This window comes from Ammodytes marinus (genome assembly GCF_949987685.1).
Source record: "Ammodytes marinus genome assembly, chromosome: 18".
Taxonomy (NCBI): Eukaryota; Metazoa; Chordata; class Actinopteri; order Uranoscopiformes; family Ammodytidae; genus Ammodytes; species Ammodytes marinus.
In genome coordinates, this window is record NC_137222.1 from 7,816,603 (window position 1) to 7,833,061 (window position 16,459).

A 16,459-nucleotide genomic window follows, 5' to 3' on the forward strand; every position below is an offset into this window, starting at 1 on the left:
GTTTCAGTAACAAAATTGAATTACAAATATACAATCAATCAATCACGCTGAAGTGATTTGACAATATTAGAAAATGTATTAAACACATGCATACATTAAAAACAAATGATGTCACAAGTAACTTGGAAAGACTGTTTTTACTAAATTTGAATGGGGAAAATGTAAATGCACAGTTTAACTGTTATGTTAACAAAAACAAAAGTGAACACACACTGTCATATTATAAAGTTATGTTTTCTGTAGCCCCTGCTTAAGACATATAATTCAATTCTGTTATGATTTATTTATTATTTTAGAAACTCAATTTTTATATTTAAGTGAATGTATCTGTTTATTTTGTTTAATGGATATTGTATTTCATTAACACCACATCAATATGAACTCGCTGAATGTCTGCTCATTTCTGAATGTGTGTTCAAACTTTAAATAAACAGAAAGAAAAGGGCTGTTTAGAAAAGAAAAGGGCTCTTCCAGCTGCAGTGTGTCCTAGTAAAGCAGTATCTAATATTAAGAAAAACGCTGTATAGATAAACACTGAAAAGTCGTACACTTGCACCATAAAGGTTTATGGCTCTTTTCTCAGAGTAAGGTTTGAATGTACAACACAACAGGATAACACAGGACCATCAGTGGCTGATTTTGATAAGATATTTAGACTCAGTGGCTGTTTTACAGGGGAACGTACGTCACACTTATATCATTACATTAGTCAAAACATACACTGAATAGACAAAATAACAACATCATGTGATCGATAGAACAGGGGCATATTTTACATAAAAACATGCTTGATTAATGCACCACTTTAACATCAGTGCTGTTTAGGCGACTTAAGACAATTAAAGAAAGCAGTTTTTTTGTTGTGTGTTTTTTGAGTATGCTAAGCTGAACAGCTTTTTCTTGACCTGCAAATCAAATTTACCCGCGGGTACAAATAAATCAACCTTGAAGAACAACACCAGACTTTTAGTCAACTGCATTCGTGCAACCTGCATTTTGTTCAACCAACACCACCTCTAATCAAATTACACAGACTAGGCCGGTGACCTATATACACCACAAACTGATGTGATATATTGTTGCATTGCATTTCATTCAGCTGTGATTCTCTCCCCCTAAAAATAGGAAATTGCTCATATGATATAGTCTCAATATTCTGCCAAATACGGGCAACAGGAACATGTTAGGGCTTGCTCCGTCTATCATTCCCCTTTCTAGAAACACGGAAGTACCCAGGAAATGACAACAGTCTGCTGCAGTCAGGTGATCAGACCACAGCCGGCCGGCTGATTTACAGTAACACAGGTTCATTCAGTGGAAGGTGATAGATCTGTTATGGGACAGTATTTGAGGTGAGACAGAATGACAGAGCAAAGGGACCTCGTGACAAGAACACAGTGATGTAAAGAAGACAAGGGGAAAATGAAACAAACACTAAAGCAGTACAACCAGGTCATTAGTGTACATTTACTCCATTATTATACCAAAGTACAGGAGTATAAAGTATAAAGTTCCCAACCGTGAGGGTCCAGATACCACCTAATGGTCACAAGATAATACTGAAGGGGCATGAGATCATCCATGAGTCTGGAAAGAGTTATGATACACTTTTCATTTTTTGGGGACTCTGAGGAAGTACTGTATAGTATTAACAATTTGGGTCTCAAACTGTCTTTAAAATAGTTTTATAAACTTCTTCTAAAAAAATGTTGTGGTGCAAAACCTTAACAGCATTGAAATTACATTTATGTCAAAGACAAACTAAATAAAATAGAGTAGAATAAACAAGAAAAAACAAGGTGAAATACATAACTTTACCTAATACAGAAATATAGGAACAAAAATAACAAAACAAAGGATAATAATTATAATATTAATGATAATGTAAAGAAATACAGTTATAACTTAATGTTTCAGGGGACATCTGTTAAATATGGCACACACTTATGGGAATTTATGTGTATTAATGTTGTGATGGACACATTTTTATCTTTCCTAATTTTCCATATCGTTATTATTACACTTGTTCCATATTTACAATATGATATAAAGGTAAGGAAATACAGCAATTCAAGTGTTAGCATGTCAGCCAGTGGGGCAATGTGTGCATGTCTATGATGAATAAATGAGAAGCTTGAATGCTTGAATTGATTAAACTTAAAATATGATTGTTGTGTAAAATATATCTTGAAAAGCGAATAATAACTATTAGCAGTCAGTCAGGTAAGTGTAATGGAGTAGAAAGTACAGTATGGACAAGGGGTATGATTGAAATACTCCATTAAAGTGCTAGCAACTCAAATTGCACATAAATGTATTTCCCTGCTCATTTCAGTCCATTGCAGAATTGTCACACGGTTGCCGGCCTCACGGTTGATAACAGAGTTGTAAAATGTTTTGTCCTTTTGGGTTGTCTGTTATTGCAACATCCTGAAGGTAGTGCGAACAGAGAGAAAGAGAGAGAGAGGGTGTTGTGTTGTCAGTGTAAATGTACTGTGAACAGGCTTATCAGAGTCACTGTGGAAATATTTAGTCATGTGCTGCTGTTATGTCTGAAAATTGACTTTGTGTGGTGTTGTTGTTTTGTCATATTTTGTATGATGTGTCAGGAAATAAAGAAGCTCATGTTTCTCTGTAAGTGGGGCAAGCAACAAGAAGGTGTGTGTGTGTGTGTGTGTGTGTGTGTGTGTGTGTGTGTGTGTGTGTGTGTGTGTGTGTGTGGGTGTGTGTGCGTGTGTGCGTGTATTTGTGCGTGTGTGTGTGTGTGTGTGTGTGTGTGTGTGGGTGTGTGTGTGTGCGTGCGTGTATTTGTGCGTGTGTGTGTGCCCTTAGGGTGTAAGAGACAAACAAATTATAAAACGAGTTATTGTCAACTGTGCCCGTCACACTGTGTCATACTGCGGATGTAAGCAAGTGTCATGTACATGGCATGAGGGATGTGGCTCATTTAAGCGTATGAATATTTAATGAATGGAGGAAAACAGTGCGTCTGACTTTTCATTTAAGCTAGCAGACTCAAACGCCACCACGGTCAATGAAAGTTATAACAACAAGAACTAGATATGGGACCGATCCAATCCAAAATTGGTTTTGGGTGCTGCTAGATATTCACTTTAAAAACGTAATCAAGGAGTTCCTAATTTGCCATTGCATTCTTTGAAATTCTGTTATACTTTTGAACTCATATAGATACCATCATGTTTTTAATTGTGCAAATATAAAAATAAATAAATAAAGTCTAGAAAAATAAGAACTATATGATAAAGGTTATTTCTAAGTATTTCTAGGTGGTTTTAATACTTTTATTTTAAATCGGAATAATTCCTAGCCTGGAATTCCAGACCCTGATATCTTGAATTTGCCAGCGCCTAGTGGCAGATCTGGAAATGCCAGGCTAAATAATTCCTCCACATTCAAACTATATACCAAAATCAATCATCGATCACCAGATGGCAGCAGACTCAAACTCAATTAGAACCTGATATCTATATATCTATCTATCTATCTATCTATCTATCTATCTATCTATCTATCTATCTATCTATCTATCTATCTATCTATCTATCTATCTATCTATCTATCTATCTATCTATCTATCTAAATAATTATACAAATTATGTGGAAAATGTAAACGTCTCAGCAGCAAAAGGGATGTTGAAGTAGTAAAAGGCATATTTAAATAAGTGTAAATAAATATAACTGACACACAATTAAAATAAGTATCTGCAGTAAGTGAACAGAGTATACAAACTGAAGAACGAAAATAACGTACAAAGATAGGGTACTGTAGGCTCCACGTGGTGAACATAGAGCACATGATGGCATGAGGATGCTTTTCAGAGGATATATTCTAATAAAAATTTAATTAACAGCGATGTAAATTTCAATTTATAGTAACTTAATTTTTTTTTTAAACCTTCATACCTTTTCCAGTCAAATCTCCGAAACTATTCGAAGGAAACAAGGTGGTGCACGTGCAGCCAATCTGAACGTCAGGAGCGTCAGGACTGGAGGGACCATTAGACGTTGAGGTTTGTTGATCAGAACTGCGCATGCGTCAAGTTGCTCAATGTCCCTGTGGCGAAGAGAAGAAAAGCAGTGACTTCCACTCTATTTTTTTACAGTCTATATATGCTACCACTCTGACAACAGACCTGTTCAAACTGCCTCCTCTCCTTTTCACAGTCATGAAAAATCTTCATTTTAAGGATTTCTTCTGGGTGAGTTTATTGTGCTGAGTTTTGAGTTTAATTATTTGATTGTAATTTTGAAGTAGGCTAAGTAGCCTACACAATGTTTGGTCGACAAAACGTAGCCAAAGACTGTAGGTTTAGGCTATAATTGTAATTTAAATTATGAAGAGGATTTGTTTTTGCAAAGAAAAATAATTATACTTTCAGCTCTTTCTATTTAAGTCGAGTTGTGATGTGAAAAACTTAGGATAGGTTCCTCTTTCCAATAGCACACTGTAAAGAATAGCCTACTCTGTTAAAAATCCTGTATTTAAAATATGACTGAGGTAAAGGAATATAACTCACTTCCAAATATAGTAGGCCTAGTAGTTTAGTTTCTAATAACCAGCTGTTTAAAATAAATAAATGAAGGTAAGAAAAATCATACTATGATGTTGGGTAGAATAAAGTAACATAAACATGGACATACTCAAGTAAAGTATCTCAAATGTCGTACATAAATATGGTACTTTAAGAAAAGCATTTTTTTTAAACAGTCCAACACTTTTTCATATAGACTTTTTACAATTAAATGTCTTCATATGCTTTTTGAAGATAGAAAGTGCATGGTGCAGGTTGATTACAGGCTGTTGCCCTCTGCTTACCTAAATTATAGAGAAGTACGGGGTCAAAACAACAATTAACAACATCTTAATGTTTAAGTGTTTATGTATGTCTGTGTGTAGCTTGTGTTGTCTTGGAAACTACATCATGTGCATTTAGAGTCAAACAAGTTTAGACAGAGACTGCCTGTCGACAGTATACACTTGATGAAGAAGCAGCTCGATGAAATCTCTCTTTCTGCTGGGTGTCTGTTTTTAAGAAATCGTATTATATCAATTTAATATCCATCCTTAGACTGGACCTAGAGTATTACCAAATAACCCTTAATAAATATGTATATAAATGCCTTGTATGTATTTTATATACTATCTATGATAAATGCCCACCTTATTGATAGAACGCTGACCTGACATGCACTGGTGGCTACGATGCAATCATCCAGTATCTCAATGATGGCAAGAGGACATGCAAGGAGGTAGAAGACTTCATGAAAGCCAGGTAACACCCTGATCTATGTTTTTAACAATGCAAAAATGATTGTATGTTAGTTCTGCTCTAGCTCAGGTCAGCAAGAATACACTAGCTCTAGATATGCTAGTTTGGGTAACGGCTGTACTAGTTGTTATCATGCGATTGATGGGCAGCTAGAGCTGCAAAGACACACACAGTGTAAAAAAAGCAGGGAGTTCTCTTGATGGATTTATCCTAGTCAGATTCAAGAATACCTTTGTGGAACAGTGAAGGAATATGACATTTAGTCTTTGCTGGGTCATGATTTTAGTTATGGGAACATAAAATGTATTTTCATGGCAGATGTTGCTCAAGAGTGCACACAGAATTATAAAGTAGACTTTAATGGCAGTAAAGTAAAAAAAAACTAAATGAATTTGCCTGACAGCATGGACATCACATGAAGGCCATGAAGTCTTGAGTTCCTCATCACAAAACATTTGTTTCTGTGTAGCAGCCTTGTGCCAAAAGCAACAGCCTACAATAAGCCACTGTTGTATATAAAATGCTGCTGTAAACTCCTGAAGACCTTGTTCAATACCAAAAAGATCGTCCCCAATGCATCAAATGCACATTTATACACACACCTTAATAAGTATTGCATTTCGATTTGAATGGTAAAGCAATATTCTTATCTGGAAGACCGAGCCTACTTTTGAATGTTATCTGACTGCTTGTAAACCAGCATTTATTACTGCACACTGCTGCATCATGGCAGACGAGCAGAAGTGGCTTCTTCTCGGAGGAGGAACAGAGAAAGTCAGTCAGGGTTTACTCACAATACTGGAACTCTGGAACCCTTTTGTAAAGAATCGTGTAGTGTATGGTAGATGGTTTATGACAAGAAGCCGTGCAAAGGTTGACATTTTAATTTTAATTTCCTCCTTCCTCGTGCGATAAGTAATCTGTCCTCTCCAACACACACACACACACACACACACACACACACACACACACACACACACACACAGCCCAGTTGGCAGCCAAATTATATAAATATATATATCATATATATCAGCTGCTTTGAATGCAGTGCAGTTATTCAAATAATGTACCATGAATTCAGTGAATTAAACAGAGGCATCATGACAGCATATTTAAACACACAACTATTGGGGTATAGCACAAGAGGATATTACATAATAACAAAACTAAAAGTGTCCTTGTGCAAGAATAGAAAGCCTTGTTAAAACCGCAAGATACATAAACAGACTTTGGACAATTTAAGTATACAGTGTATATGGAATAATATGTATACATATGAATATATGAATGTTTTGGAATGTGTAACGTAGCCTACATAACATGAACAATGTGCTTCATATAACATTTTAATAGTTATTGGTGCATTAATGGAGAGTATCTATCAGCAATTATAACTTAAGTCCTATAATTATTTTATACATTTATATAAATAACTGTGTTTTACTATATTGTCATTTATTGTGTGTTTACACCAGTCTCCACTTATGGGTTCCCGCAGGATGAGTCAACAAATATACATTGATAAACACAAGTTATACATAAATTCCAAAATTGGGAACCTACACTAAAGTGTTGGCCTTGTTTGAAGTTATCCAGATAACCATTTTTATGTTCATTCCACTTTTATTTTATTGTTTATTGATATCCCTAACCCACCAATAGTTAAATGACAATTTGACGTGTTAATGTATGACGTCCATTTTATAAAAATGTCCACTGGCTGATAGTGATGACCACTGTGTGTACATATGTGAAATAGAAAAAAAAAGGTTTAGATGTCATGTTAATTCATCTGCAGTTCATCAGCTAAAGGGTTGGCCGTGTTACATATGTTTGCATGTTAGACTTTCTTGTTTCTTCCAGGGCGTCAATTGAAGAGAAGTACGCCAAAGATCTCCTCGGTTTGTCCAAGAAAGTGTGTGGACACAATGAGATGAAGTAAGATAACCCTCAGTGTTAATGATGCTGATGTTTTTTTTCATCATCTTTTTATTTATTTGCATAATACATCCATGCACATATACAACACAGTAAAAAAAAACAAATACAAGCAAAAAAAATCCTCTAGTAATAATACTAATAATGGTCATATAATAATAATTGTACTTGTGTTTGTGACTAGATATATTTACAGAATCTTGAAGGACAACCAGTCTGGAAACGTTTTTTTTTTTTCTGTATCGCAAAAGCAAAGCTAAAAAGTTAGAGCCTGACTGGTTACCAAGCGTGGGATAACTTTAACTCTTAAACAGCGGAAATAAAGGTTGCGTTATTTATGCGGCCTGCAGTTGCTTAATGAGGGTGATTTTATGCCTCAGTGTGTTGACATATTGTTTCTGTATCAGCAAGTCAAGTTCCCGATCCTGTCACATGACAAGTACAACTTAGATTTTGCTGTTTCTGTTTGGGGTGTTATTGGAAGAGAATGGAGGGGGATGAGATGGGGGCAATTATTTACTTAAAGGTGAAGTGAGCGATATATTTATGTTAATATACGTTTTAAATCGCTCTATATTCATACAGTGATCACTTAAAGCCTGCGCCCTTCATAACACAGGTCTCTCAGTCACCCGTTCGCCATGTAATCAGCAAATAAACTTGCTTTGTAGTGGATATTTAAGGGTCTTATTTGTTTCTAAGTTTCTAATTGTATGCCAATTGTGAAACGTGTAAACCCCTCTGTAATTGTATTTGCTTTTTTGCTTTTTTTAAGCACATTAAAACGATCTTTGGACGTGTTCAAATTACGTAAGTTCTTAATATTTTTGTGTCTTGATAGTGCTGCCTTTCAGCCACCATCATTTACTGTTTGATTCAGTGTAGGTCTGTCTATGTAGCTAAGGACATAAACTGTGTGTCTTCACCCTGCAGAGACGGAACACGTGAGTCTGTCACACTTACAGCTGGCGCAGAGCATGAGGGAGGAGGCCAAGAAAGTGGAAGAGTTCAGAGAAAAACAGAAAGAAGCGAGGAAAAAGGTCAGTGGTTTAACAGCATCCGGATGCAAAATCATCCTTGCGACACATTTTTAAATTGGTGACTAGATAGATAGGAGCTTCTCGTTTCAGATGGAACAACAGATGGATGCCCTCCACAAACAGAAGTCTTCACAGTTTAAGAAGACGATGGATGTGAGTCAAAATAAGTCTTGCTGCTACGTATTGAGCCTTACTTCCACTTTTGGAATAATAGGCACGATATAGAAGGAAATTCTTTAAAGTTGTACCCCAAAACATATTTGTCTGAGAAGAGAAAAAAATTTCTTTTAGAATTCCTGCGGTAAACACATGGACCGAGGTACCCTTCAGTTAACGCTTTCAAGAATAGGTTGGATACATTTTGATAATATTTTATCAAGGAACGTGATGTACAACTTTAAAGCTGCTTTGTAGTTTATTTATATATTCATGAAATGTATGTCATTTATTTTTACAGATTACATTTATGTGAACTATTCAATTGTTGTTATTTAGTCATTTTATTTTATTCTTATTCAGTGTATGAGTTTGGAATAGGGGATTTTACATCCTGTTCCAGAACATTTGAATAAATTAATAACTACAAGGCCACGTGCAGACTTTCCCTCAAGACCTTTCCTTGTGATGTGTTTTTGATATGCTATGCTGATTAGCATGATGAACTGTGATTGACCTGCCAAACCAAAGTCAAAAATAGTCTGTTATCTATTTTCAAAGGTCTAAAAGTGGTAGTACCACTATGCAACCTTTAAGGTAAAAGAAAACCAGAAGTAAGTATTTAAACAAAGTAACAAAGGCAGATAGAACATTGTTAATAATGTCAAATGGGTTTCAGTTTCTGTGAACAAAAAGAAGCTATTCCTAGTATATCTGGGCTTCCTCTTTGGTGGGGGGAAGTTGTGTTAACCAGTCTGGGAAGTGAACCACAAGGCATTCATTAACACCGTGGATATCATTGCCAAAAAGAAGAAGTATACTGTCATGCAACATTCAAATGAAAATAAAAAAACAAAAAGAGCAAGATTTCAGCACGTTGAACATCTTGAATCCACCTCTAACATATGTGGTGATGTTTCTGTTGGCAATGCATTAAGATCTCCTTATTGCCTACTGTGCTGCCATCCACAGACAAAGAAGACGTACGACCAGAAGTGCAGAGACAAAGAAGAAGCGGATCAGAACGTTAACCGAAACACCAACACAAGCAACACCAAGCACATAGAGAAGGTACGGAGAAAAAAAGGGGAGCTGGAAGTTTGGATGAAAGATGAATGTGTTACAACAAAGAATGACAGAAAAAACTTGTACAAAGATATGTTTTAAATCTGTTTTAAGTCTGTATTTGTGTCAGTTTTGACTGTGATAGATAGTAGAACTTCAGTCTGGAAACATAAAGAAGATATTTCCTATTAGTTTGTTAAAATATTCTGATATTCTATGAATCATTCAATCCAGTTATCAAAGTAAATTGTCAAGTATCCCCTGGTTCCAGCTTCTTATGTGTAAGATGTGCTTATTGTATATTATCTGTAAACAGGCAACTTAAAGCTCTGGAAACTTAATGTGGGTGTTGTTTTCTGACATTGTAGGGACTAAATGGTAGAAAAATTAATCAATAATGATTAAATGTGTTAATTGCAGTCCTAAAGAGGATGCAAACCCTATATTATTGGCACATAAAAGAACATACTGTAGAAGCATCAAAAATCTTGGACTTTTCCAGATACCCAATTGAGCCCATAGTGCTGATTGGCTATGTGATGGCAAACATTATTATAAGACAGCAAACTTTGATACACCACATAGAATATTAATGCTGATATCTATTGACAGATGCAGACACAAATACTGGTAAAACATAAGTGTTTGAACAATAGATGTATCATTTTTGTCGTCATTTCTGTATTTGTTACTTGATATGTTTTAGATCAACTGTTGAAGACATATTACTAATACGCGCTTTATTCATCATTTTTTTTTTGATTGATTAAACTTTATTTCAGACATATCAAAAAAAAAAGAAAAACTAAAAGCATGAAAACACAACACAAAGAATATGTTCAAATGATTTCACAAATAAAAATAAACAAAATAAACAAAAAATAAACATAACATTGAATTGATATGCCTGAAAAGGAGTAGGAAGAAGTATAAACTTATTTAATCCTACCCCTTTTCCACAGCTCAATAACTTTATAATAATTTTTTATATATATATATATTTTTTTATATTTATACAATCCATATATCCATATATACTCGACGCCATTGCAAATGAGGGACACCCCTGAATTGGTCTCCCGAGGATAAACAAAAGTCAAACGAAAAATGAAATGAAATATCCACTACATACATCCATACAAAAATACATCCACCGTATGCATCAACACAATTCATACGTCCATATCTCCATATTTGTACAACTCACATATCCATATCCACACATACATATACTTTCCGTCTTAAATCTCTCCCTCATCCCTGTACCTGTTAAAAATCATTGCTTTGAATTTTTTTTTGAACTGAATCATGTTTGGACATTGCTTTAACTCCGTGCTCATACCATTCCACAGTTTCACACCACCAATTGAAATGCAATGACATTTTAAAGTCATGCGTGCAGCCAGTGTCTTAAAGTTTAACTGTTCCCTCAAATTATAACCACCCTCTCTGTCAAAAAAAAGTTTTTGAATGTTACCTGGTAGCAGTTTGTTTCTAGCTTTGAACATGATTTGTGCAACTTGATATTCAACCAGGTCATTGAACTTTATGATACGGGAATGTAAAAAGAGGAGGTTGGTGTGATCATAATATCCAGCTTTATTGATTATTCTTATGGCTCGTTTTTGAAGTGTGACTAGTGGTAGCAGTGAGCTTTTGTAAGTGGTCCCCCAGACCTCCACACAGTAAATTAAATAAGGTAAGATCATTGAGCAGTAAAGAATATGCAATGATTTGTGATCCAATATATGCTTTGCTTTACCCAGGACTGAGATGCTTCGTGACAGTTTAGATTTAACATGATTTATGTGAGGTTTCCAGCATAGCTTGTGGTCTATTGTCACACCCAAGAATTTATTTACATACACTCTTTCAATATTAACACCATCTATCTTGACATTTATATCACTATTTAAATTACAATTTCCAAACAACATGATTTTTGTTTTGCTTAAATTCAATGATAATTTATTATTGTCAAACCACCTTTTTAATTTGCTCATTTCAGAAGTAATTGACTCCAGAAGCTGCTGCAAGTCCTCTCCCGTACAAAAAATATTTGTGTCATCTGCAAATAACACAAATTGTAAAATATTTGATGTTTTACATATGTCATTTATGTAGAGAATAAAAAGAATTGGCCCTAACACTGACCCCTGGGGGACCCCACAAGCAATGTCCAAACAAGCTGACACGTATTCACCCATCTTCACAAACTGTTGCCTGTTCTGTAGATAGCTCCTCAGCCAGTTTAATACAACCCCCCTGATACCATACCGTTCTAATTTATTAATTAATATATCATGATTTATGGTATCAAATGCTTTTTTGAGATCAATAAAAACACCAGCTGCATATTTCTTTTGGTCCAGGGAATTTGTAATCTTTTCAATTAGCTCAATGACTGCTAATGAAGTGGATCGGTTGGGTCTGAATCCGTATTGGCTGTCAGTTAGTAAATTGTGTTTATTGATGAATTTATTAAGTCTAGCAGCAAATACTTTTTCTAAGATTTTTGAGAATTGAGGAAGCAGTGAAATAGGCCTGTAGTTTGTGAAGTGGTGTTTGTCTCCAGTTTTGTACAGCGGTATGACTTTTGCAATTTTCATTTTTCTTGGGAATTCACCAGTTTTAAATGATAAATTACAGATGTGCGTTAATGGCTTCGAAATTCCGTGAATTACCTCTTTGACTATTCTCATATCAATGTCACTATAGTCAGTAGAAGTTTTATTTTTGCATTTATTGACAATCTCTATAATTTCACTCTCTTCCACTGCTGTTAGAAACATTGATTTTGGATTAATGTCTATGAAATCATTAATCCTGTCATCAGATCTCACAGGAACAGGTATTTTTTCAGCCAGTATTGGTCCAACATTTACAAAATATTGGTTGAAGCCATTTACTGCATCATCCATATTATCAATAGTCATATCATTTTCAATAAACTCATGCGGATAATTAACTTGTCTAGAACCATTTCCAATAACATTATTCAGTATCTTCCATAGACCTTTAATATTGTTTTTATTATTATCTATTAATTTTCTATAATATTCTTTCTTACTAATTCTCATAATGTTAGTTAGTTTATTTTTATATTTCTTATATTTATGTTCAGCATCTTTGGTTCTAAGCTTTATAAACTCTTTATATAGTGTATTTTTCTTTTTGCAGGCATTTTGTAATCCCTTAGTTATCCATGGACTATCTGAATATTTTAATTTAATTTTAATTTCTTTTATTGGACAATATTTATCATACAACAATTTAAATATCCCCAAGAATATTTCATAACCTTTATCAATATTTTCTTCTTTATATAATGGTTCCCAATTTTGATTTAATAATTCATTTTTTAAAGTGTTTATTGCCTCTTCTGTCCGTACTCTTCTGTACTTGAATGTACTCTCCCGTTTTTCCCTTTTTTCCCTCTTGTAGTTGTTGTTGTACACAAGAAATACTGGCAGATGGTCACTTATGTCATTGATCAACACCCCACTCTTGGTTTTACTCTCTAAAATATTTGTAAAGATATGGTCGATCAATGTCGAACATGTTGATGTTATCCGAGTTGGCTTGGTGATCAATGGGTACAACCCTCTACTGTATAGCAGCTCCAAATAGTCACTAGCTGGTACTTGTCTCTGCAGACTCAACAAATCAATGTTTATGTCCCCACACAAAATATACATTTTCTTTTCGTTAAGCTGACACAACACTTTTTCTAGATGTTCATTAAATGTTTCTATTTTTGACCCAGGTGTTCTGTAAATACATGTAACAACAGCATTCCTCTTATTTTCCATATCAATCTCCACTGTAACACATTCAAATAAATCAGTAATGGCTGTTGTCATACATTCTACAATTCTGCATTTCAAATCAGTGGTCACAAATAAGGCAACACCGCCTCCCCTCTTATCTCTTCTACTGCAATGATGCAGTTCATAACCTTCCATACAGAAATCTACACCTCGATCTTCATCAAGCCATGTTTCTGACAGCGCTATTACTGAAAATTTATGTTTAAAAGACCTTATGTATTCCTGGATCTTGGCAAAATTTGCATACAAGCTCCTGCAATTAAAATGTATGACTGAAAAATTGTTATCATCTTTCAGCTCTACTCAAAAGCACAGCAAGCAAAACAGAATGCAGAGGAAGCTGGTAAGTTTGTAACACAAAAAAAAGAAAAGAAAAGAAAATACCTTTTATCCAAGCTGCTTAATTCTTAGTATTTATACCATATTTATATCGATGCATATGTTTGACCGGTAGACAGGTTATACCATCAGAATGTGACCAACACGGCAAAGGTTAGAGATGAATGGCTGAATGAACACATCAAGGCCTGTGAGGTAAGACTTTGAATGACTCAAGAGTTTGAATTTAACGCACATTATGTAAATTAATCCGAATTTTTCTGTACTTTTCTTAATTTATTTTTTTACTTCACAGATGTTTGAAAAACAGTCGATGGAGCGTATTAACTTCCTGAGAAACACAGTCTGGACTCACCTCAACCAGCTATCCCAGCAGTGTGTGACCGGTGACGAGGTATGGCCAACGGTTAGACTACAGTAACATCAAAGCTGCTGCAATAATCATTTGATATTTTTTATATTGAGCTATTGTACTTTACTTGCCTAAGACAAGACACACAACAAACAGATATAACAACCAGCGAGAAGCATTCAGCAGCTGAAGACACACATAAAGAGCTAAAAGGAGAGAAATGATTTGACTTAACATTGCAAACGTATGCTAATGTTGCTCAGTATGTGCATAACATATTTTTCTGCCCCCTCCAAGTGGCAAAAGAAAAGAAAAGTGAATGCACTTTCTTTGTATATTATGTGTGTGTGTACATAGCTGTATGAAGAAGTGAGGAAGTCACTGGAACAGTGTGACGTCCACGAAGATATCGGACACTTTGTGAACCTTAGACAGAGCGGTGAAAAACCACCAGGTACAAATCCAGGGACTACTCACATACAGTACTGTGTCATTAACAATTAACCAGCGCTGGAATGCTAAGTGCATGTACGTAGGAAGGGCGTTATCAGTACAAACAGTATAACCCTCTATGACAGCTCCAGTTGTGTACGAGAACTTCTACAGTGGTCAGAGGTCCACGACTGTAGCTCCGCCCTCTAGACTGCCTCCACCAATCACCAGGTAAAACAAGAGCATGACTGCTGCCACCTGCCTGTTTATCCATCTACCGTTCCATTTTGATATTTCAACCACTTCACTTACTGCACTATTGTTTTCCTGAATAATTGTTTCGTGAATTTGCAGAAGGGGGCCATTACCTGATCCAGCAAAGAACAGTAGCGGTAATTTCTTTTTGTACCCAAATAAAGTGTATAGTGTGATGCTTGCTTGGATGAGGTGCTTACATTTGCTTGGTGGTTTAATTAGCACCCTCATGGCAACATGGTTAGTAAAGGTGGAGTCAGTGATTCTGGAGAACGCTTGTTTTCGCTTTTTGTGAAAAAAAATTGAATATCTCCTCAAGATATGCTAGCTGTCCAAACAACCCTGTGTGTGCTCAGTAAACAGGCATGTTACTAGCTACGGTGGGCTGCTTTGTTTACATATGCTTTGTTAACATACCAGTTTACATAGCCTAGGATGTGTATTAATTAAGAACATATTTTTTTAGCACACACTCTGACAGGAAGCGGATCGTGAATAGTTAGTCACTAAGCATTCTCCAGAATTGTTGACTCCACCTTTAACTTCACAGACAGAGTTGTGTGCTTTGTGAATTGGTGAAGTAAATTAGATGGAGAGAATGGTTTTGTTGGTCTGGTGGCTCTGGCAGCATGCGAGTATGATTTGTTGAAAGTTATTTTCAGTGGTGGGAGTGGAGCTTTCATACTTAACCACATCACTTCGATCTGTGCTTTGTTTGCAGATGATACAGTCTATTCAACAGTGCAAGACGCAGGGTACAGCGTTATCCAATACTAACACACTGAGAAGCAGATGGACTTAATGTAAATCTTGTGTGCAGCGCCGGAGCCTTTTTAATAGACTTGAAGCTGAAGGTTACAGTTGGCATCACTTCCTCTTTAGTGATTTCCTGTAATGAGACAGCATTGACCAGATGGAAAATGAGTGTTAAAACTGTGTGAATGCATATTTTAAGTTGAGGTTGTGCGGTATTTTGAAAATACCACAGTGTTATAAACAGAAAATTGATATTTCAGTCTCAGGGTTTTGTGTGAATAATGAAATAAAATAAACAGATTTAGATGAAAATAACATTCAGTAATATCAGAAAACAGAGACATCCAGCTCATTACTGTATCATCTTAAGAAGTCTGGAAATAGATCCTATTTATTACCCTTTATTCATGCTGTGTAAGTCTCAACTTTCAACATGACAGCATGTGAATGAATCTCAGTTTTCTATTTTGTAGATCTATACTTTTTTCTAAAATTGGAAATAGAGATTCTCAAAATAAAATGGTGTCATCTGCTTGACTTCATTCGCTCTACTCTAAGTTGTGAGAGTTGTGTATCAGCTGACGGGGACCTTGTGATAGGAAACTGAAAACTGAGCCTGTGATTAACTAAGGACCTTGTTTTTCTTCATTGTTCCAGTGAAAAAGTCCTGTTTTTGTCAATCACCATACAAAACATAGCATTTTGTAGCAATTCCTACATTTTAATTTTAAGTTTGTAACTGTAGGGGTAAAGAAGGATGACATGGCTTTTCACTGTGCGACTGACCTGGTGTTGGTTTTTGTATTAATATAATTATTTTCTTCTTTTACGCACTTTATATAATGAAAGTTTTCTCTATTTATTATGTTTATACATGATCATTCTAAGCCAACTTCATCTGCTCCATTAACGCTTTCTGGTACTCCAATTCTCAATTCTGCCCCCAAGATAGCCAGCTATCTATTATCTTTAGTCATATCTGTTTACTGACTAGATTCTACTTTT

General features: G+C 35.3%; 1 protein-coding gene across 1 annotated transcript; it reads left to right on the top strand.

The window, feature by feature from the left end:
* The first annotated feature begins 4,094 nt into the window (after positions 1-4,094).
* On the top strand, positions 4,095-16,381 carry pstpip2 (proline-serine-threonine phosphatase interacting protein 2). Its single transcript, XM_080046507.1, has 14 exons — positions 4,095-4,220; positions 5,194-5,294; positions 7,155-7,229; positions 8,005-8,039; positions 8,163-8,269; positions 8,360-8,422; positions 9,398-9,496; positions 13,618-13,663; positions 13,775-13,854; positions 13,955-14,053; positions 14,369-14,465; positions 14,590-14,674; positions 14,798-14,835; positions 15,420-16,381. The coding sequence occupies exons 1-14, from the start codon at positions 4,188-4,190 to the stop codon at positions 15,473-15,475; spliced, it is 1,014 nt and encodes a 337-aa protein (XP_079902633.1). The 5' UTR covers positions 4,095-4,187; the 3' UTR covers positions 15,476-16,381.
* The last annotated feature ends 78 nt before the right edge of the window (positions 16,382-16,459 follow it).